This window comes from Doryrhamphus excisus, chromosome 1, assembly GCF_030265055.1.
Source record: "Doryrhamphus excisus isolate RoL2022-K1 chromosome 1, RoL_Dexc_1.0, whole genome shotgun sequence".
NCBI classification, from domain to species: domain Eukaryota; kingdom Metazoa; phylum Chordata; class Actinopteri; order Syngnathiformes; family Syngnathidae; genus Doryrhamphus; species Doryrhamphus excisus.
Window position 1 is genome coordinate 39,887,569 of NC_080466.1, and position 22,665 is coordinate 39,910,233.

Sequence of the window (22,665 nt, forward strand, 5' to 3'; positions counted from 1 at the left end):
TCAATATGGCTTATTAATGCACATAAAGGGGTCTTCATAGCCTGATTTGTTTCATATTTCATCGCCGTTGCAATCGAACTGTACATTTTTGTTTATTTTGGCTTTTCCCCTAATTACGGGGTCCCCACACTGGATATTTTTGATCCGTATACTGTACATATGGCTGTGTAAAGATGTTTATCTAAGCTGCATAATGCTTACAGCCTTGTCGCTATCATGGAATAGTGCTTTTTGACAATTTTACTCTGTTCTGTGGCAATTTTGGCTTTTGGTTTTTTTCCTGTGTACTGGCGGAATAGCATCCATTTTTTTTGCGTACTTTCAAGACAAATGCTTCTTGTAATTCTGGTCCTTCATAGCAGTCATCAGTGAAATGATCACAGCAAAGGACAGAACTCGACATGTTACACCTTCTCTGCTCTTGCTTTGTCCATTTTTGTCTCGAAGCTTCCTCTTTTGGGAACGAAACACTTATAGTACCTCTGAGAGAATGTGAACATCCAGCAGCAACGCATTGTTTTGGCTCTGGTATTGTCCTGTGGGAAGATGTGATAAAAATGGCATCGGACTTTTGTGCGATACTGTAAGATATGCAGACAATAAGCCGGTTTCTCTTGAATAAAGCATGCAGATGATGTCTCACACATAGAATATCCCAAGTGGCCAGACCTTTTCAAAGCAGCTCATCAGAATTTAGCAGATCTGGCTCGGCGTGGCAGGACGATTCCTCGCCGTCAGACGCTTTGTTTTGCCACCCCACGGTCAGGCCTGATATTTGCCGAGTCAGACCATCGATCAGCCCCGGGGTCTTTCTTCCGTGCCCCACCCTCCCTCCCCCCTCGGGGTGGCCGTCTACATCACAGCTGTCCCGGCGTCTTGAGGTTTGATTGGCACACGGTGGCCGGGCCTTCAAGACTCGTAGTGAGGACTGGTGTGGGAAGATAATATTGCTGACATTCAGCGAGATCTAAAGGTTTGAGAAAGGCAGACTATGGAACATTTGTTTGCTTGAGGGCACTAAAGTTGATTGCCAGTACTGAGGTTGTGTGCTGAATATAAAACACGTTTGCCTTTGTTCCTCCATCATGTTCTTTTTTTAGACACACATGGCAACATGCTCTTGGAGAAGTGCCTCCTCTTGCAATTTTACACTGGTGTTGCCGATATGGTGGGTCGGAGTGGTGCAACCCAGTGCACATCTGCTCATCCTCGGGGCTTATTAAGCATGCAGACATTTGGCTGTGATGTCAATTCAGAAAGGTCAGAATAGGTCATGGGGTTCATATACTGGATAAAGACTGGAGGCAGAGTATGCTGCAAAGTTGCGTGGTTTTTATTCAAAGTACAAAGTACACATAGTGATTGTCGGAAACGGGAATTTGACATTGTTTCCTTGATCGGGGATAGTCACATGGATTTGTTGCTTTTTGAATTTTCCAGGAGCGGGTTGCACGGCGGTCGTGTGGTTAGCGCGCAGACCTCACAGCTAAGAAACCCACGTTCAATTCCACCTTTGGCCATCTCTGTGTGGAGTTTGCATGCGTGGGTCTTCTCCGGGTACTCCGGTTTCCTCCCACATTCCAAAAACATGCTAGGTTAATTGGCGACTCCAAATTGTCCATAGGTATGAATGTGAGTGTGAATGGTTGTTTGTCTATATGTGCCCTGTGATTGGCATTGGCATTCGGATTGGCACTTTTTTGTATACAAAGGTTAAATTATTTCCGTTTGAGCAAATAAACCGAATGCAATTGGAATATTTGGATCCATGTATACATGTATACATCATTTCACCCCAAAAGTGACTGTGGATTCATGTACTGTATAGGTTTTGGGTTTACTTCATGTTGGGATCTTGTGCCAGGTCACCATCTGAAATGACCTGCTACAATTATGATGAAAAAAAAAAGTTCACTTATACCTTCATTCATACATTTTTGGGTACCTGGAATGGTTGAATTGGATTTGCAGGATTTGGTTCCTTCTGGAGCGTATGAACCAAAGTTCCACTGTAATTGAAACCCATTCTCCTTTTCCCTTTTCTGCCACTTGACAAAGTCAGCGTTGCTACTCGCCGTGCGTCTCGTATGAGGCGTGTTGCATCACCAGCCTGCGAGCGAACAGCAGCTCCCACTGGAGGGGCTGTATGGAGTTTGCCCGTTCAGAATGTTCAAACATGACTTTTATCTGCAGGCAACTGGGACTCCACTGCTGGTGTTGAATGTCACATCTCCATGTGATTGATCTGATTTTAAACTTTACCCCGTCGCTCTGAATTAGGATCAGGCTGCCGCGTGTGATGGTAATCTAAGAGGGCTGCTTATTTTCAGACGTGCGGCCGACTGTTTTGCGTCACGGACGATGTTATCAGTGTGATGTTATCAAGCGTTACGCTGCCTTAATTGATAATAGAAGTTAGTTCTTGTGCTTGTCTTAGATGTGACACCTGGATGTGGTTTCCTCTGATTGCTGGTTGTTTCGTGTCATTCAAGAATGGAACAGTGTGCTATTGCTCTGGGTAAAATGCTAATCTATCATAACTTTAAAACACTTTGCTGTAATGATCCTGTTTTGGGGATCTCAAGTCTCCAAAAACTCTAGTATCATCACTCGTAAACATAATCTGGCCGACCATGTTCTTGTGTCCTTGGTGAGATAGGAGTTCAAATGAACAACATCAGAGTGTGTCCTCTTGAGGGATTTTGTGACCACAAAAAAAAAAAAAAGCCATCCACGAGGCAATTTTGAAGCATTCAAGTATGAGTGCGACAGGAACGGGTCTCCGTTTAAGCAAGGTGAAGGGATGTGGGACCACGGCGAGTGTACTCCGGAAAATGGGAAAGATAAAGGAGAGGCTTAGGAATTAACTGCTTTATTCAGGTCAGTGACTTTTCAGGCAGGCCTTTTTCTTACTGTCATGGCTGAACACGTCAATGTCGAGAGAATTGGTGCTTGAGTGACACTTCTGTCACTCGGGTCCTCAGCATCTTTTTTTGTATAAAAGGTAGACTATAGGATAGCTTCAGAGATCATGTCTGCCATCATATATGCTCGGGTGAGATAAATAGAGAAATACACTCTTGATCAAAATGTTAAGACCAGTTGCAAAATGTCAAGAATATACAGTTTACACTGTTGGATCTAGGCCAGGGGTCTCAAACACGCAGCCAGCGGGACACTAGTTTGAGGCCCCCACCTTGATATGAAAGTTTAATGTTAGTGCGGCCTGCGTAAGTTTGATATGGATGCTGTATGGTATCATGTACCCAGAAAAAAATTATTAAGTTTGATTAATGTTCATGTTAAAGGTTAAATAACTGTTAATAGTTATCCTCCCTATCCGTGTGGAAGTGGTAAGTTTTTGGCTATTTAAGTTTAAAGGAAATAACTTGAAGGCTACCGTTTAGGTCGCTAGTTCTCTAGTTTGCGAGTTAGCATGTGTCTCAAGACCCTGCAGTTGCGCAATATGTTGTAAATAAAAAGAGTATAAATGTGACTATAGTCGTGTTTTGTCATGTCTACAGGGCTCTAATAATGCTTTGTTAATTTTAATCTGAAAAAATAATTTTTCTACCCACCAACTATATGTGCTTTCTTAAGTTTTTATTAATTGCCGTTTTATTATTATATTTATTTATTTATTACTGATTGATTGATTTTCTTTATTCTTGATTTGTTTATTTATTTTTCATCTTATTTTGTGCAGAAAAATAAAAATTAAGATATTTGAGAACAGTGGAATGTTTTATCAGAGCTTTTATTGTAGAAAATCGGAACCAAAGCACTGAAAAAGTTTGTATATTTTTCCGTTTTTAATAAATGTGTTTTTTTTTTGGAAACACAAACGACACGGCAACAACGTGTGCAGTTTGACAAGGATGTGGCGGCAAATTGTTGTGAAGAGAAGGAAGGTTTGTCTCCCTGTAATTTTACGATTACTGTCATTATTAGCACATGGTGCGGAAAGGACGTGGTGAAATGTCGCTTTGCTGTGCCGCAGCCCTGAGCGAGTGACGGCTCGGCCGTGCCGTTTAATTTCCAACGTTTAATTAGCACTTCAACTTCAATCTTATCTGGCTATCAGTGTAAAAGCGGCTTAATACGTACTGTAGACTTGCTTCACTCCTGATTGATAAGATGAAGACTTTTATTGAACTGGTGTAATTCAGGTTGTGTTTTGCTACTGAATAAATAGTGTGGCACCACAGTGGGAATCGCTTATCTATACTTTGCTGGCAGCAGCGTTCACGTCTTCACGCTGGGCTTCTCTGGAGACAAGAGGCTTTGTTGGCTGTTTGCATCTAATTATTATTTGTTGACTGTTTTTCTTCATAAAAACAACCTTTGTGTTACCAAAGATGACTTATTCCCCGTAGAGCCCAGTAGGCTGAACGCCCCCCTTGGAATCCGGAGGCATTCTCAACTTTTGCTTCTGTTAAGTCGCAATCAAATGGATGTGTTGATTTTCCCCCCGAGGACAAATTCTGGCGCCATATTCTCACCCTGTGCTCAGAGCTTGGAGCTTGGCGCTTTATTTACAGTACAAAGTTTTACACCAGAATAAACAGTAGAGGCTTGGCTGACCTCATCTGCATCAAATTAAATATGTAAAAAGTTGCAGCAAACTTTCTTAGAAGTCGATTCAGTATGTTTAAAACAAAGCAACAAACAAATACAGTCACCTCTCACAAAAATACCGGAGTTTGATGATCATTCCTTCGCTATATTGTGGTTTTTCAGAAATGAATGGATGAATAAATGATGGCTGTTTGGTGGTAATAATAGGCTATGGTCTATGGTAATAATAGGCTATGGTCTATGGTAACAATAGATTATGGTCTATGGTAATAATAGGCTATGGTCTATGGTAATAATAGGCTATGGTCTATGGTAATAATAGGCTATGGTCTATGGTAATAATAGGCTATGGTCTATGGTAATAATAGACAATGGTCTATGGTAATAATAGACAATGGTCTATGGTAATAATTGACTATGGTCTATGGTAATAATAGGCTATGGTCTATGGTAATAATAGGCTATGGTCTATGGTAATAGTAGGCTATGGTCTATGGTAATAATAGACAATGGTCTATGGTAATAATAGACAATGGTCTATGGTAATAATTGACTATGGTCTATGGTAATAATAGACAATGGTCTATGGTAATAATAGACTACGTATGGTCTATGGTAATAATAGACTATGGTCTATGGTAATAATAGACAATGGTCTATGGTAATAATAGACTATGGTCTATGGTAATAATAGACTATGGTCTATGGTAATAATAGGCTATGGTCTATGGTAATAATAGACTATGGTCTATGGTAATAATAGACTATGGTCTATGGTAATAATAGACTATGGTCTATGGTAATAATAGACTATGGTGCATGGTCATAATAGACTATAGTCTATGGTCATAATAGACTATGGTCTATGGTCATAATAGACTATGGTCTATGGTCATAATAGACTGTGGTCTATGGTAATAATAGACTGTGGTCTATGGTAATAATTGACTGTGGTCTATGGTAATAATTGACTGTGGTCTATGGTAATATTTGACTGTGGTCTATGGTAATAATTGACTGTGGTCTATGGTAATAATAGACTGTGGTCTATGGTAATAATAGACTGTGGTCTATGGTAATAATAGACTGTGGTCTATGGTAATAATAGACTGTGGTCTATGGTAATAATAGACTATGGTCTATGGACATACAAGTAATATGTGGTAATGACACAAAACATTGAGACATTAGCTTACATGATATTTACCTTAATACTGTCAGCCATGGCGTGTCCTACATGATAGTTCTCCTCCCATTCCATGTGGAAGTGGTAAGTGTATGGCAGCCATCCAACCGGCCATTTTGACAAATTTTTCAAGGCACACAGAAGATTTTGTTCTATGACTGTACAAACATGAAACCTACCCAAATAAAGATTAGACTCTTAGATCTTTCATCAGAAAAATAGCTTTTCTACCTTTTATGAGCAGTAGGACATAGATAAGTTTCAGGAAAATATCAGTTCCCAACAAAAAGTTCCCATTTTCTATGCTACTTATCCTCACTAGGGTGTATGCTGGAGCCTATCCCAGCAGTCTTTAGCGAGAGTCAGGGGTAAACCCTGGACTTGTGGCCAGCCAATCACAGAGCACATATAGACAAACAAACCATTCACACTCACATTCATACCTATGGACAATTTAGCGTCGCCAATTAAGCTAACGGCATATGCGGCATAGAAAATGGAAGAAACTGACCGCATTGAGATATCATATGGACACTTTTGGACGACAAGCTTCTTGTCAAGATGTAAAACATAATTGAAATTGTATATTTGTCAATCATACCAAATGTGAAATGATTGTGATAGCGCAAGCTGCCTCACTGACTTTCATGACTTTCTATAGATTAAAAAAAAAAACACAAGCTGTCAAAGCATAATGTACAGTAGACTAAGTGTATAGCTGTGTTTTACCATGGGATTCAGAAGTCTTAAAATGCAAAGGGAGCATGATGCACTCTCATGGGGACCCATGTGAAGATGTCGTCCCCCAGGCTAGTGACCTGGAATGGGAAAGACTATGCTGCACATAGTCAGGATCTTCAAATGTGAAGCATGGGTGGATTAAGGGGGGGTGTAACAGGTAGACCGGGGACCGGGAAGTCTGGGCTTCCCTACTAAGACTGCTGCCCCCGTGACCCGGACTCGGATAAGCGAAGGAAAATGGATGGATGGATGGATGGTAACAGGTAGCACGATATAGAGAGACTTGGAATTGGAAACAACCACATTCCCGTCCAGTCCAGTTTTTGGCTAATGGGCTTCATGGCTAACAACGGTGGCCACACAGTCAGGATATGGTGAAGACCTGGGTTGGAATCTCCGCTTGATGAACATCCTCCTGACTTATTTCTTGAATTCAATCATGTTTCTCGCCTTCTTTATCAGTATGTTGCCACTTGCAGGTTTCTTTACTCCATTTTGGGTCAGTGAGGTGAAAAAAACAGAATTTGAATTCAAGAAATAATTACTAGCCATCTTGCTGCCATATGTTGTCTTTAAGTAACCTTAAATGTTTATTCATCATGAATGAATCATCAATCATCAATGGATTCGGTTAGCATCCGTTTTGGTTTGAGTCATCCCTTCCAGAAGGAATTCATGTACAAAAGTTTCAAATTGCTAACATTAAGGAAATTAACTGAATAATAGACACTTAATGTAAAAAACGCCGTCTCTGATCATCTTATTTTCTAAGATGCAGCAGTTTGGCCTGTTACAAGCACACAGTGGCACAAATCAAACATGGATGGTCTCTAAAGTTCCTCATTTATAGACAATTAAAGTAAAGAGAAGAAGACAAAGTCATGTAATTGGGTAATTTCCCCTTTGGAATTCTTTCATTACAAAGTGGGATCTGCCCGTCATGTGTAGCATGTGTATAGTATATGAAGATATGACCTTCACATGACCTTGCTATCTTTACTCCCTTTATGTGTTTGCTGCGGTCCCGGCGGTCCTGATTGTGCAGAGTATGGAAGGAATCTGACAAAAATCAATAGCGCGCTATCCACAATCCCCTCCCCAATTATACAAGTCTCTGGTGCACTTTGTGTCGGGGATTCCACTGCAGGTCTTATTATTTGACTGCCCTTTGGCTGGGAGCGGCGTAGACGAGGACTTGACTGTGCAGCACGGCTCCCGGGGGTTTGGTCTTTACCGATGAAGACAATGGGTAATCAATGCCGGCTCCATTTTTCACACGGCTAAAGTCACAGGTCGGCTAAAGAAGCACACCTCGGGTCTTAAATATAGCCAACAGTCAAATTATGAAAAGATTGCCGATGATTTGATCCTTGAAACGAGCGTTTGATAGGCCTGTTTGCCCTTGATCACCGCCGTGTTCCAAAAATGTTTCCAACACATGAATGAGGCGCCGTGTGAGACCGGGCGACACATTCTGTCAGGACAAGAAACAAGGGCACTCCAGTTTATTTTTAACTTCATCCTAACAACACCTTTGTGCTGCTATTAATACTCACCTGCTCATATTAATCTGCTGCTGAAAATAGTCAAAAGCAACGTTGAACCACGAGCTCCGCAATTAAGCCTGAGCGGTAAAAATGCTTTGTGAGAAAGCGACAGACGGGCACAAATGCATAAATACAAAACAATCTTTGGACTAATTAGTGTATGCAGTGAAAAGGCATTTGAATTATGCATGCGATCTAAATGAGGCAGTGCTTCAGTTTTAGCTGGACACGCTACAGCAATAATTGCTAAACGATGCCTCAGGTGTCTTTTAGTGGCACTTTCACGGGGGACGTACCGGGACCTGTAGTCCTGGTAAGGCTTCATTATTGCTTCAAACTAGCGATGCTCCATATGGGCCTTTTATGGATATTCCATACGCAGGCGCTCTTAGGTTTGAGTGGACATCCGGTCACTAGCATCCATAGGAACCGGGACTGACAGTCCGAGTCTGAATTGTTCCAATGTTTTTATTTATTTATTCCTAGTTTCGGGCAGCACGGCGGTCAAGTGGTTAGCGCGCAGACCTCACAGCTAGGAGACCAGGGTTCAATTCCACCCTCGGCCATGTCTGTGTGGAGTTTGCATGTTCTCCCCGTGCATGCGTGGGTTTTCTCCGGGTACTCCGGTTTCCTCCCACATTCCAAAAACATGCTAGGTTAATTGCCGACTCCAAATTGTCAATAGGTATGAATGTGAGTGTGAATGGTTGTTTGTCTATATGTGACCTGTGATTGGCTGGCCACCAGTCCAGGGTTTACCCCGACTCTCGCTAAAGACAACTGGGATAGGCTCCAGTATACACCCTAGTGAAGATAAGTGGCATAGAAAATGGGTGGAGGTTTTTCTCCTCCTTTTTGTTGGGAACTGATATTTTCCTGAAACTTACCTATGTCCTACTGCTCATAAAAGGTAGAAAAGCTCTTTTTCTGATGAAAGATCTAAGAGTCTAATCTTGTGATTGGCTGGCGACCAGTCCAGGGTGTACCCCGCCTCTCGCCCGAAGACAGCTGGGATAGGCTTCAGCACCCACGCGACCCTCGTGTGGAAAAAGCGGTAGAAAATGAATGAATGAATGAATATTCCTAGTTTCAATGCCAACTTCACCGACCGGAAGAAATGTGGGTCACAAACGGGCAGGAAAACGGTTCACTCTTTAGTCATCTTGTCGCCATGTCTGTTCCGTAGAACAACGGCATGAACGGAGTGAGCACCTTTGTCAGTCTCTTTGTGTCAGTGGGTGGAGGCGGGACCGCTAGCATACTCATAGAAGACAGAGAAGTGTAATTAGTACTTTTATTCAAAGTACTGTTAATACTGTCTGGTCTCCCAATCTTGTTTATGGTCTGGACTCGTGAACTGAGTGTCTCCTGACGCCCCGACTGGGTGGCTAACATGCTAACCATGAGTCCACCGTGCGGCCAGTCATCACTTTTACCCTCAAAAACTTTAGTTCCATCTCAAAAGGACAAGAATAAGAAACCGTTATCTGCTAATACATTTTCTGCCGTCTCTTTATACTGCAAATGTATTTTAAATGGGATTAATTTTGGATCTATTCCGAAGCAGCCCATTGGCCAGAGCACATGAAACAACTTGACGTGACGGCTAACTTTACAAAGCAGCTTTGATGGGGACATCACTTCATGTATAGATTGATATAAGACCTGTTTTCATTTAAACATATATTGCAAACCGCTCACGCAATTTTCATCTTGAAAGTAAATGATTGGTGTCTTTGCAGAGGGCAAAGAAAGGTTGATTGGTGACCATTTTTAGATTTAAGTTAGCTAGTCTTAAAGGAACAGTGCCCTTTTTTTTTACATAGCCCATTATCCACAATCCCTATGTGAGACATGAACACATCTCTTTTCTGTGCCTTCTAAAGATATAAAAACATATGAAAAGTAGCACATAATGGGAAGGACCTATTCTTCCTGTAAAGCAGGGGTCTCAAACACGCGGCCCGCCGGCCAAATGTGGCCCGCAGGACACTAGTTTGAGGCCCTCGCCTTGATATGAAAGTTTAATGTTAGTTTGATATGGATGCTGTATGGTATCATGTACCCAGAAAAAATTATTACGTTTGATTAATGTTCATGTTAAAGGTTAAATAACTGTTAATAGTTATCCTCCCTATCCGTGTGGAAGTGGTACGTTTTTGGCTATTTAGGTTTAAAGGAAATAACTTGAAGGCTACCGTTTAGTTCGCTAGCTCTCTAGTTTGCGAGTTAGCATGTGTCTCAAGACCCTGCAGTTGCGCAATATGTTGTAAATAAAAAGAGTATAAATGTGACTATAGTCGTGTTTTGTCAGGGCTCTAATAATGCTTTGTTCATTTTAATCTGAAAAAAATAATTTGTCTACCCACCAACTATATGTGGTTTCTTAAGTTTTTATTATTTGCTGTTTTATTATTATTATTATATTTATTTATTACTGATTGATTTTCTTTATTCTTGATTTGTTTATTTATTTTTCATCTTATTTTGTGCAGAAAAATAAAAATTAAGATATTTGAGAACAGGGGAATGTTTTATCAGAGCTTTTCTTGTAGAAAATCGGAACCAAAGCACTGAAAAAGTTTGTATATTTTTCTGTTTTTAATAAATGCGTTTTTTTTTTTTTTTTTTGAAAACCTGATGCGGACCAGCCTTGCCCAGACCCTAGCTCCAGTGGCCCCTAGGTAAATTGAGTTTGAGACCCCTGCTGTAAAGCCTTCTGGAAAAAGCTCCATAAGGCTCAATTTCCACCATATGAGCTGCATAAGAAGCACATTGTTATTATTATTATTATTGTGAAAATTGTTACGCCCAAGAACTACGTTACCGGCGTAGTGACACCTTGATATTAGCAGGTGTAGCGTTCCTTTCTATGTTGCTATGTGAAATCAATGCACCCAGGAAGGAAGTTATACTAAAATACTACAAGTATGACATGTTGCCATCAATGTACCTGTTACTACATGCTCACAGAATATATAGAAAAACCTTGTTGGAGCTTTTTGAATAGCCGCCTTTCCAGGACCAATAGGTGTGTCCCATGACATGCATTCATTAGCTGCCTCTTTTCACCTGTTTTTATATCTTTAGAAGGCACAGAAAAGAGAAAGACGTGTTTTCATGTCCCACATCAGGATTGATGGCCAACATTAAAAAAAAAAAAAAGTGCACTTTCCTTTAACTGCTGCTACTTGGCAGCTCCCTACGACTTTCCATTATTTAGAATGAAAGAAATAAGGACTAAAAGTGGAGCCACTGCCTTAGCGATCGTTAATGCATTGTTTGACATGTGACAATTCATGACGGCGTGTCTGTCAGTCATATGTGTACATACACACGGATGCATTATGCAGCATGATGTATACAGTACATGCTGCAGAACTGATAATTGAAACCACCCAAAATGGATGGAGATCCAGGCAGCACAGCAAGGCGTGCCACTTCTGTCAGAACTGGGTTAGCAGACAGATGGCAACGGAAGACGACGTGATGGAGTTTTGGAACGAAGTATGCCGTCTCCTGTAAAGAATATGCTTTGTGTGTGTGCGTGTGTGTGTGTGTGTGTGTGTGTGTGTGCATATGCCATACTGTGTTCAATTCTTCAATAACCTCACTGTCACTGCTGTTCCTTTATTCAAAGATCAGCAAGAGGCCTGCGGGACACACTTCTGCTCCCCAAGATTCGTCACAAAAAAGCCGCATAACTATCCTTACGATTGAAAGTCGAAGAAAGATACAAATTCACAAGGCGTACCAAGTTATTGATGCTCCAAACGCTCATGCCTACAAGCTACTGCAGCTCAAGATGGAGGCTGAACGTATAAAAGGTGCAACATGTGAGCGTCTTTTATTAGCTGGACTGAATAGCCTGGCGCTTTTCCTCTCATCGAATCAAAGAAAAGGTGTCTCTTCAAGAAAGAGCCATCCACTTTGGAATGTTCAAGAAAAATATGCAAAACCGAAATTACCATGAAGCATCTTGTCTCACATCCTCAGAACCTCAGCATCATCCACGTCAGCTCATTCCGAGCCTCGGAAAATATCATCATATTCAAATTCAATTCCAAAAAGGAATTGTTTGTGTTTTTTTCTGCCAGTGTTGCTGACTCACATCTCCAACTCGAATGCAACACAACACTTGACTCATACTCAGTCCTCACGAGAACACGTTGACCTTCACGGTCTACTTTCACAACGTGATCGATCGCACCGGCCGCTCGCCGCACGGCAAGCTGCAAGATGCCAGATGTGTAGCCCGTGCCCAAAGTGTGCAAGTAACAGACGTCGGCCTCGCATGAGCGGAATAACAAGAGAGAGGGGCGGCGTATGAAAGGTTAATGAGCGCCGTCTTCGATGAGTGAGGCGAACGGGGGAAGGAATTGGGAGATTTGACAGCGTACTCGTTATATAATTGACACGTCTACTCTGGTGCACTTGCAAAGTTTGAATGCGTTCACTTTAAGCTGGTGAAAAAGGGGAAGAGGAAGAGTCAGAAAATCTTGTCAAGTCTGATTTCATTGTACCAACATAAGCAAGTTCCCTCTGTGTTTCTGTCGATTTTCTGGCCTCCCTGCATTGGTTGCCTGTTCGTTTTAGGATTGATTTTAAGATTTTATTGTTTGTTTTTTAGGCGTTGAATGGACTGGCCCCCAAATACATCTCGGACCTCATCCAAATTTACTCTCCAGCGCGGTCACTGAGGTCCGAGGGCCAGCTCCAACTTGTGGTGCCTAAGACGAGACTTAAGACCAGGGGGGACTGAGCCTTTTCTGTGGTTGGCCCCAAACTATGGAACTCTCTCCCCTCCCGAGTAAAAAAGTCTCGTCTTAAAATCCACTTTTATTCTCTGGCTTTTAACTCGGAGTGAGTCGTATGGTCCTGTGTCTTTTAGTTCTTCGTTTTTATTGTAATTGGTTTTATTTTTTTATACTTTTATTGCTTTGTTTCTTGTTTTTAATATTTTAATATCTATTTTGGATTATTACTTTTTAATTGTACTAGTCTGTGCAGCACTTTGGAAACTCTGTTTATAAAATGTGCTATATAAATAAAGTGGATTGGATTGGATTGGATTGGATTGGCTCCAGTGGCTTTGTCGCTTGTCAGTTTCGGGTTTTTTTTTTGTGGCAAATTTCAGTTTTTTGTAATTATTACTTTTGTAAGTTTGAACTATTGTGGATTTTTCTTTCTTTCATAGAATTGTTTCAATATTTTTGACTTTCTTTGCAGTGCATACGTGTGCCTGTCCATTTCCCCTTGCAAGTGAGTGTGTCTGCCCAACAGGCGAGGCATTCAGCCACCCCGTACCAGCAAAGCAAAGGACGCAGAGTTCTAACATAACAACAACGCATGACAGTACCCTGAATGTGTTTCTTATTTTCCCATTGCGATAGGAAAGAAAGCTGTGCGCGCACCCATTCCTTGAGATCTACAGGGAGGAGTTGATCCACTTCATGGCTCCGTTGGCTCGTCAGGGAGACTTCTATGTTCCGGAAGTCCGTCTGGCAGAAAGGAGGCTTTTAGCAGAAGGAGAATTGGACAGCGACTCCGACATCTCAGGTATGTTGACTCCATGTTGGACTATAGCTAACCTGGCGGGTGCGTACAAACCCCGGAAGAGCCTTTATGCTCTATATAAATATTCATCATAATATGATATAATTAGCATTATTACCATCTAATAATTCTTTACTGAACTTTAATGCTGCTCAGTTCAACACTGGCATGTAAATTGGAGTTCAGAACACTCAGAGAAGTTCTACGCTGTTTGCAGATGTCAATGAGTTTCTATGTAATTCTTGTGAGAACACGTTGTACCATATCAATATAAAATAGATTTGTACAGTGGTACATCTACTACGAACGTCTCTACATACGGAATTTTCACGTTACGACGCGCCTCAACGGGAAAATATTGCCTCTTTTCAAAATACTTCTACTCGCTGCTCAAAGGTGCATTAATGTCGGTAAGTCAGGGGTCTTCAAGTAGCTCTTCTAAGGTTTTATTCATTTATTATCAACTCAAGTGGGGTTCGGCAGTAGTCCAGAAGTACTTGGGAATGTGACCAATCACAGGGGAGTGAGTGGGTGTGCAGGGAGGCGGGCCGTGAATGGAATAAATAAATAAAATCCAAGGAAATCCATCTGGAATAGGTGCAGATTCTGGAAGATCTAGAAAACTGTTATAGTGTGTAGCTGCTCTATATGAATACTACTCGATACAACGGGCTGAAAAATGAGCATAACAGGTCACCTTTGACCTTGCCGGGTTTCAGCAGTCACTTACTTTGCTTTGTTCATTTCCTGTGTATCCAAAACAACAACAACAAATCTGCCCCTCACTTTGATGCTACTACTCTTTTGCTCATGAGCAACACCCTGCGCCTTTTTTTCTCATAAGGTGTTAATGAAACAAGTGTCCCAACACACCAGTCTGTGGTAGAAGTGTCGTGCCACTCGCCAGGCGGCTTGTCGACAAGACAAGTAGGTTGCCATATGGAAAACTTTTGACTGTAAAACTGCACGAGCGTCTTTAACGCTGTTCCGCTTGACACTAATTTATCCTCATGAGACTGCTGTGCATCTGAGGGAATGTTTACTGGGGATGCTGCCGTATGAAGCGCGTCCCATTATGCAATATGTAAAAAGAAGCTTGCGTGTTGACAACGGAGGCCTTATTTTTCACTTTAGTTCAATGAAAACAGACCTCTGACTGAACCCACATGACGCCAACTGGAGCACTGCATGAAAGACAAAAATAGACGCTGTGTTAATTGTCATACTTCAATGTATATGTACATGTGGAATACAAAATATTAATAAAAATGCAAAAAAAAATATGCTAATTTTTCGGGCCTTTGTTTGGAATTGGACGTCTGTAGATCTTCCAGATTCTGCACCTATTCCAGCTGGATTTCCTTGAATTTCCAAAACAATCGTTTTCATTACATCTACATCTACAATCGGTAGACTTTTTGCAACTCCAGACATGGGTGAGTTTGTAATTTGCATGAATGCAGGTAAGACGCTGCCTCTATATGCGCACTCTATAATGCTACACACAAAAAAACCCACTAAATACTTAAATACAAAATAAACAGAGTTTATTTTCTGTGATTAGAGCTTCTTCAACATCTTGTGAATAGTGGAATTTAATAAAGGTGTGACGCCCGCTGGGACACAGTGGGATCAAATAATTCCACGACGGCATCGCGGATGCTGGAAGCGGTGGTGACGGTGCATACAATGTACGTCGTGTGTGTGACTATCGTGCACTAGATGTAAACAGTACTTGACAAGGTGTAAATAAGTCATGCGGAAGCATCATTTCATGACAATTTTTGGTGTGTTTTGCGTGCAAAAGTGCCTAATTTTTGCGTAAACAGAACACAGTGCACAAGCTAGTCTTTACTCTTTTAAGGCATACCAAAAATGAACAATAAACTATATTGAGGCTATTGAGGTACGACAACGATTTCTCATTTTTAGCCAAGTTTTCCCACAGAAAAGCGAAATAAAAAGCAAAATACATGCAACCTCATCAATTTATTTTGCTGATTTATGTTCAAAATCCAAATTGCACAACTTTAGCGCCGATCCAGACTTCAGCAATTGCAGATTTTTTAGCATTCCTGCGCTCGATGTCGTCTTCTGTATCTAAAAGTGACCCGCACTGACAAATCCACCTCTCCTCACGTGTCACACGCACGGCCGGGAGAGTCCAGGCGACATTTGGGTCCGTGACCGGAGATGGTGATGTGACGGGTAGCGGCGCTCCTGTCACACTCTGTGATCAACTCAGTCAGGTCGCTCACCGCAGCCTTCACCGCTCCACTGACCCGTCTGCTCGCGCCCACGCGGTGTCCCGCCTCCGTGCACACACCCATCTTGTCTCGGTGAGCGATCAAGCTTCCAAATATTACACGTGGATCTGGGTTCTCTTGCGTGGTGGCTTAGAAATCCTCCTGTCACTCTGTGTTCATGTCAGTTCTCACAAGAATGGAGTAGAATTCTGTATGGAAAAATAATGACTTGTACGCTGAAGCACATTATACCGTATCTTAAAGGGGGAACTATGATGCTTTTTCCACTTTCTTGAACTACAAATGTGGTTAGAATGTTGTATTCTGGTGTTAAACCAACAGATAATTAGGTTTGTGCGTTTGGAAGTCAGCCCTAAAAGGAGGTTGGGATGGCTCTGAACCCTCGCTTTCAGGGTTTTTTTTTAACACTGGCTCACTGTGATGTCACAGTGAGCTGGATTTTCTGCTGCACTGTGACAAGTTCAAATTGTCATAAAAAATATATAAATATATTTATATATTTATATAAATATATTTATTTATTTTTAATAATATATATATTACGGCGGTCTAGTGGTTAGTGCGCAGACCTCACAGCTAGGAGACCAGGGTTCAATTCCACCCTTGGTCGTCTCTGTGTGGAGTTTGCATGTTCTCCCCATGCATGTGTGGGTTTTCTCCGGGTACTCCGGTTTCCTCCCACATTCCAAAAACATGCTAGGTTAATTAGCGACTCCAAATTGTCCATAGGTATGAATGTGAGTGTGAATGGTTGTTTGTCTATATGTGACCTGTGATTGGCTGGCGACCAGTCCAGGGTGTACCCCGCCTCATGCCCGAAGACAGCTGGGATAGGCTCCAGCACCCCCGCGACCCTTGTGAGGAAAAGCGGTAGAAAATGAATGAATGAATATATATATATTAATATATATTTATATTATATATATATTTATATATTTACTAAATATAAATATTGTAGATAAATGTATCAATTAAATTATTCTTAATTAATATAAATTTAATATAAATATATTTACTTTATATATACTATATATATATTCATTCATTTTCTACCGCTTATCCTCACGAGGGTCGCGGGGGGTGCTGGAGCCTATCCCAGCTGTTTTTGGGCGAGAAGTTTATATATATTTTTTAATATATATATATATATATATATCATATTTAAGATTTTTATTTCTGTACCTTTTGATTTTATCCGAATCAGACCTCAGGAGTAGCCGTGGAATTTGATCGGTGCCAATAAATATTGTTACTAGCCTTCCCTATCAATAATCTAAATAAGCTAATCGTCTGTCACTCGGATGCTGCATGGACAAATGTCTGCCAGTACCACAAAATGCTTCCAATAACCAAAAAAATCTGAAGTTTATTTTCCGACAGGAGTGGGCTTTTTCTTCCCCAGTGACTGACTCAAATGAATGCTTTCCTTTTGACATTCATTAAGCTGCAGTGTGAGATTTATTATACAGTACGTCTACCAAAGAACAGCAAGTTCTTTTAACGCTATTTTACTTCTGTCTTGCCTGCATTAATACAATAACAGGCATATACAGTATGTGTAAATGAATCAACACAAGCGTTCATCCGTGTACTCTGAGAGGATTATTCTCCTCCTCTCCTTCGCTCCTTTCATCCGTGCCATGGAGTCGATGCCCCGCATGTGTTCTCGTGGAGCTAACGTTTGTGCAGCGGGCTTGAAAATAACCAGCCAATTCATTATTATTACTTGTGTTCCAATCCTTTCAGCGTCGTCCCCGGTCTAATATTCTCTGTCAACACGTCTCTTCGCTCTAATATCACATCTTTGAGCGCTGGCGTTCCACAAAAGTGCAGGCCAGTGACAGAGCATAGTAGAACATTTACATGCACTCAGATTGGTGTCGTATGAACATCAGTAACTTGGGAGTATTTTACATCCATTTTCTATGCGGGTCGTAGGTATGCTGGAGCCTATCCCAGCTTTTTTTTTTTAGGACAAGAGGCGGGGTGCACACTGGACTGGTGCCCAGCCAATCACAGGGCACAAATAGACAAACAACCATTCACACTCACATTCATACCTATGAACAATTTGGAGTCACCAATGCGGAGAACCCGGAGAAAAGCCACATGTGCACAGAGAAAAAATGCTAACTCCACATAGCGACGCCTCTTGTGGGAATGCCTCAAACTGCCACCTGACACACTCAGCACGGAGACTTTTTTTTTCTGAAGGCACTTAATGATCGCTGCTGTTTGCATGCTGCTATTGCTCGCCTTCAGCTTGCCTTCGCCCTTTTTGTTTCATGCCAAAGGTTAGTTCATACTGTGTGTTTATCATCTTCATCCATTCGCCCGCTAATGACAGGCTTGCTGCTTATTCGGACGTATTGATTGGAGGAAAGTGTTGTGTGAAAAGACTCTCAAAAGGCCAAAAGGCCTGCAGACTGGCAGACGCAGGTATCAAATTGATCTCATTAATCTGCAAAGGATGTGCTGCACTATTTCCCACAGTACTTCAATCTATCTGTGGTTGGGTACATTGTATGATGTCATAGCTATTTTGAGCATGATCAAAGCAGGAACTGCTGCTCATGGAGAAGAGCTACACTTCCATACTTTCTTTAAAAATGTCCATTCGGAGCAGAAGAAGCCACTAGTTTAGTCACTTTTTGGAAAAAGACATCCAAGACTCCTGATAACATTTTCAGCTGGTCTTAGCATTTTAAGCAGTGTGTAGCAAGAGTTGGCAACAATGATCCTTCTTGCTACGTCGTCTTATTCTGGCAGATCAATTGCGTATGAAAAATGGAGTTGTACAGAGGTGTAAGCTACCTTCACCAACAGTCCCATCATAATGTGTTCATAAGCGAGGGCCACCACAAATAAATCCACATATGACACTGTCCTGACAAACAGAGAGGAATCATGAGGTTGGGAATGGAACATTACTTGAAAAAGAAGCCCTTTAGTTCATTTGGAACGTAGTAATGTTTAAAAAAGGGCTAATGTTGACCTTCCTCATGAAGCTACAGGGCAATGCGAAAGGTCACAGTGGTGGGATTAGCATAAAGGTTTATAGCGCATGTTTTCTATTGGAACATACAAAAACACCAGCAGATGAAACACGTTATGTTGTATCTTATTCTTGAAGAATTTGAGTATTTAAAGCAGGGGTCTCAAACACGCGGCCCGCGGGCCAAATGTGGCCCACATGACACTAGTTTGAGGCCCCGGCCTTGATATGAAAGTTTAAGTTTGATATGGATGCTGTATGGTATCATGTACCCAGAAAAAAATATTACGTTTGATTAATGTTCATGTTAAAGGTTAAATAACTGTTAATAGTTACCCTCCCTATCCGTGTGGAAGTGGTACATTTTTGGCTATTTAAGTTTAAAGGAAATAACTTGAAGGCTACCGTTTAGGTCGCTAGCTCTCTAGTTTGCGAGTTAGCATGTGTCTCAAGACCCTGCAGTTGCGCAATATGTTGTAAATAAAAAGAGTATAAATGTGACTATAGTCGTGTTTTGTCATGTCTACAGGGCTCTAATAATGCTTTGTTCATTTTAATCTGAAAAAAATCATTTGTCTACCCACCAACTATATGTGGTTTCTCAAGTTTCTATTATTTGCTGTTTTATTATTATTATTATATTTATTTATTACTGATTGATTTTCTTTATTCTTGATTTGTTTATTTATTTTTCATCTTATTTTGTGCAGAAAAATAAGATGAAAAATCGGAACCAAAGCACTGAAAAAGTTTGTATATTTTTCTGTTTTTCATAAATGCGTTTTTTTTTTGTGTTTTTTTTGGGAAAACCTGATGCGGCCCAGCCTTGCCCAGACCCTAGCTCCAGTGGCCCCCATGTAAATTGAGTTTGAGACCCCTGATTTAGAGGTAATTGCAGAGGCAAAAAAATAGATAGTAAAAGTTGGAATGGAGAAAATAAAGTTGTCATGTTCATTCATCAATCTATCCATCCTTACTTTCTTCTGTCCATCCGTCCGTCCGTCCACACAGAGATGCCCAAGCAGAGATTCCAACCTAGGTCTTCCTCATCTCCTGACTCTGTGGGCAACATGGTACCCACTTACCCACCGTGTAGTGGTCAACAAAAGCAATTTTTGGAAAAAAATGATACAAGTCAAAACACAAGAACTGTAAAAGTCACTGAACTAGCAGCATCAGTAGCTGAGATCTCATCAAAGTCTCTTTTTTACTTTGATGCCAACATCATCCATGTAGACCTTGTAGATGCAGAGTAAAGCGAGTTATTTTCGATCTGCAATACACCAAATCTTAAGTACAGGGTTTGCTATTCACTAAATATTAATTCACTTAATATAACTATTTTGTTTTGACTGTTGAAAATAACCAAAGGATTTGCTGTGAAGAAAAGAAGCAGGCAGATTTTGCCTGGCGGACTATTTGTGGAGCCTGGCTTTCCTCGTGCCGTGTTTGTTTATGGAAGTGCTGCGACCATCTGTCCCATCTCCTCCTCATGTGTTTGATGGCCCGCTCCGTAGGTGCAGACTCAAACAGCGAATACAGCTCAGGGAGCGGGATTCTCCTCTCAGACAGCAGAGAGACGTCACCGGCCGCCTCGCCCGATCGGGACCACGCGGACGCAAGTCCCAGAGCGGGAGCCTCACGGGGTCGCTCGCTCGGAGAGCCGGACTGGGAACAGACTGAACAAGAAGGAGATGGACCAGAGCGCTTGAATAAAGACGAGAGGCTGAAGAGCCTTCAGGCTTCCCGCCCAAACTTGTGGGGGGTTGTTGGCGGTGAGGAGTGAAGGTCCAGAGGCTGTTAAAAGATTTATACCACCGCTTCCATTTTGTCCACGATTCTCTGGGAAAAAACTCACACAACTTAGTTCAACTCTCAGGAGAACTTTGTACTCTTTCCATGACCTTCAATTGTGTAAGAGCATGCTCCTCATGGAGGCAACAATCTCCAATGCATCATCATGGAGTCATGTTATTTTATGTTATTTTATTGTTTGTATTGTTAGCATGTCCTTTGGCTGACTGAAGGGGGCAGAAGTGCTGCTATTTGTTGAGTTGGAACATTTTTACATTGGACTGACCCACTTCAATCATTCATTCATTTTTCTACCGCTTTTTCCAGCGGGGGTGCTGGAGCCTATCCCAGGTGTCTTCGGGCGAGAGGCGGGGTACACCCTGGACTGGTCGCCAGTCAATCACAGGGCACATATAGACAAACAACCATTCACACTCACATTCATACCTATGGACAATTTGGAGTCGCTAATTAACCTAGCATGTTTTTGGAATGTGGGAGGAAACCGGAGTACCTGGAGAAAACCCACGCATGCACGGGGAGAACATGCAAACTCCACACAGAGATGGCCGAGGGTTGGGATTGAACCCTGGTCTCCTAGCTGTGAGGTCTGCACGCTAACCACTAGACCGCCGTGCCGCCCACTTCAATCATGAATACCGTATTTTCTGGACTATAAGTATAAGTCGCACAAGGCCAAAAATTTATAATTAAGTAGAAAAAAAACATACGTAAGTCGCACTGGGGTCTAGTGGTTAGCGCGTAGACCAGGGTTCAATTCCACCCTCTGCCTTCTCTGTGTGGAGTTTGCATGTTCTCCCAGTGCATGCGTGAGTTTTCTCCGGGTACTCCGGTTTCCTCCCACATTCCAAAAACATGCTAGGTTAATTAGCGACTCCAAATTGTCCATAGGTATGAATGTGAGTGTGAATGGTTGTTTGTCTTTATGTGCCCTGTGATTGGCTGGCCACCAGTCCAGGGTGTACCCCGCCTCTCGGCCAAAGACAGCTGGGATAGGCTCCAGCACCCCCGTGACCCTCGTGAGGATAAGCGGTCGAAAATGAATGAATGTTAGTGTCGTCGTGTTTCGTTATCATGGTCCCATTCGTCTCGTCCCCTTACTTGGGCGCCCCATGACACCCCTACTTGTGTACTTCTGTCGCACTCCTTGTATTTCTATGTTTTCACAGCTCTTTGCTCTTTCCAAACGTCTTTTTCACTTAATCCCCCCCCCGCCCCCCCACACCATCCCTTAGCTATTTTTCTCTCCCAAATAAATATGGCAGCTGCTGCTTGAAAGACCACCTGATGACCCGCGGCCTGTGATGTATGTGCAATCATATCCATAGCCTTCATCTTTGAACAAACAAGAGATCACAGCAAGCAAACGCCGCGCTCGCTGGTTGGCTCGCTCGTTGTCTCGCTCGTTGGCTCGCCGGCTCTCAGTGTGCGAGCGGCGCACGCTTGTCATCGAGTGAGACGTCGATTTGGAAAAGAAGTCCCCTCTGTGCAAAATGCCCATTGAAGAGTCTGCAGGCTGCCATCTTCCATCAATGCCATCTTCCCTTTGAGGAAGAAACACTGACTCGTTCGGTCTTAAATCCAAAACCCTGCTCCCATTTTTGCGGACGTGTCAGTCACGGCTGAACCCGTATACACTCGAACTTGTATGCACATTTTCAGTCCAACGGATTCCCATAGAAGCCGCTCTTGACATGCACTCACATAGCACAATCAGAGTTGCACAACACTTGAATGTGACTGATGAAAAAATACTGGTAGTTTTCATATTTCAAAGTAAGGCTAAAGACAACTCCAATATGTAGCATTACCTTTGGCTAGTGGCCTGAGGCATTGGGACACACTGTGTGCTCAAGCTAGTTGCTAGCCTGCTAGTAGCTAGGTGTCACTACGCCAGTAACGTAGTTCTTTGGTGTAACAATGTTCATAAGAATAATAATAACAATGTGCTTCATTCATTCATTTTCTACCGCTTTTCCT

At 41.9% G+C, this 22,665-nt stretch overlaps 1 protein-coding gene across 2 annotated transcripts in view; it reads left to right on the forward strand.

Moving 5' to 3' along the window:
• LOC131134373 (testis-expressed protein 264 homolog) overlaps positions 1–20,976 on the forward strand; it is a 32,509-nt gene extending 11,533 nt beyond the window's left edge. The window contains exons 3-4 of one of the 2 annotated variants that reach the window (XM_058079595.1): positions 13,446–13,611; positions 20,388–20,976. In XM_058079595.1, coding sequence (XP_057935578.1) covers positions 13,446–13,611; positions 20,388–20,656 — 435 coding nt within the window. In that variant the 3' untranslated portion in view covers positions 20,657–20,976. Of the gene's footprint in view, positions 1–13,445; positions 13,612–14,452; positions 14,665–20,387 lie in introns of those variants that run through there. The other variant, XM_058079606.1, reaches the window with a different exon arrangement.
• Positions 20,977–22,665: the final 1,689 nt, after the last annotated feature.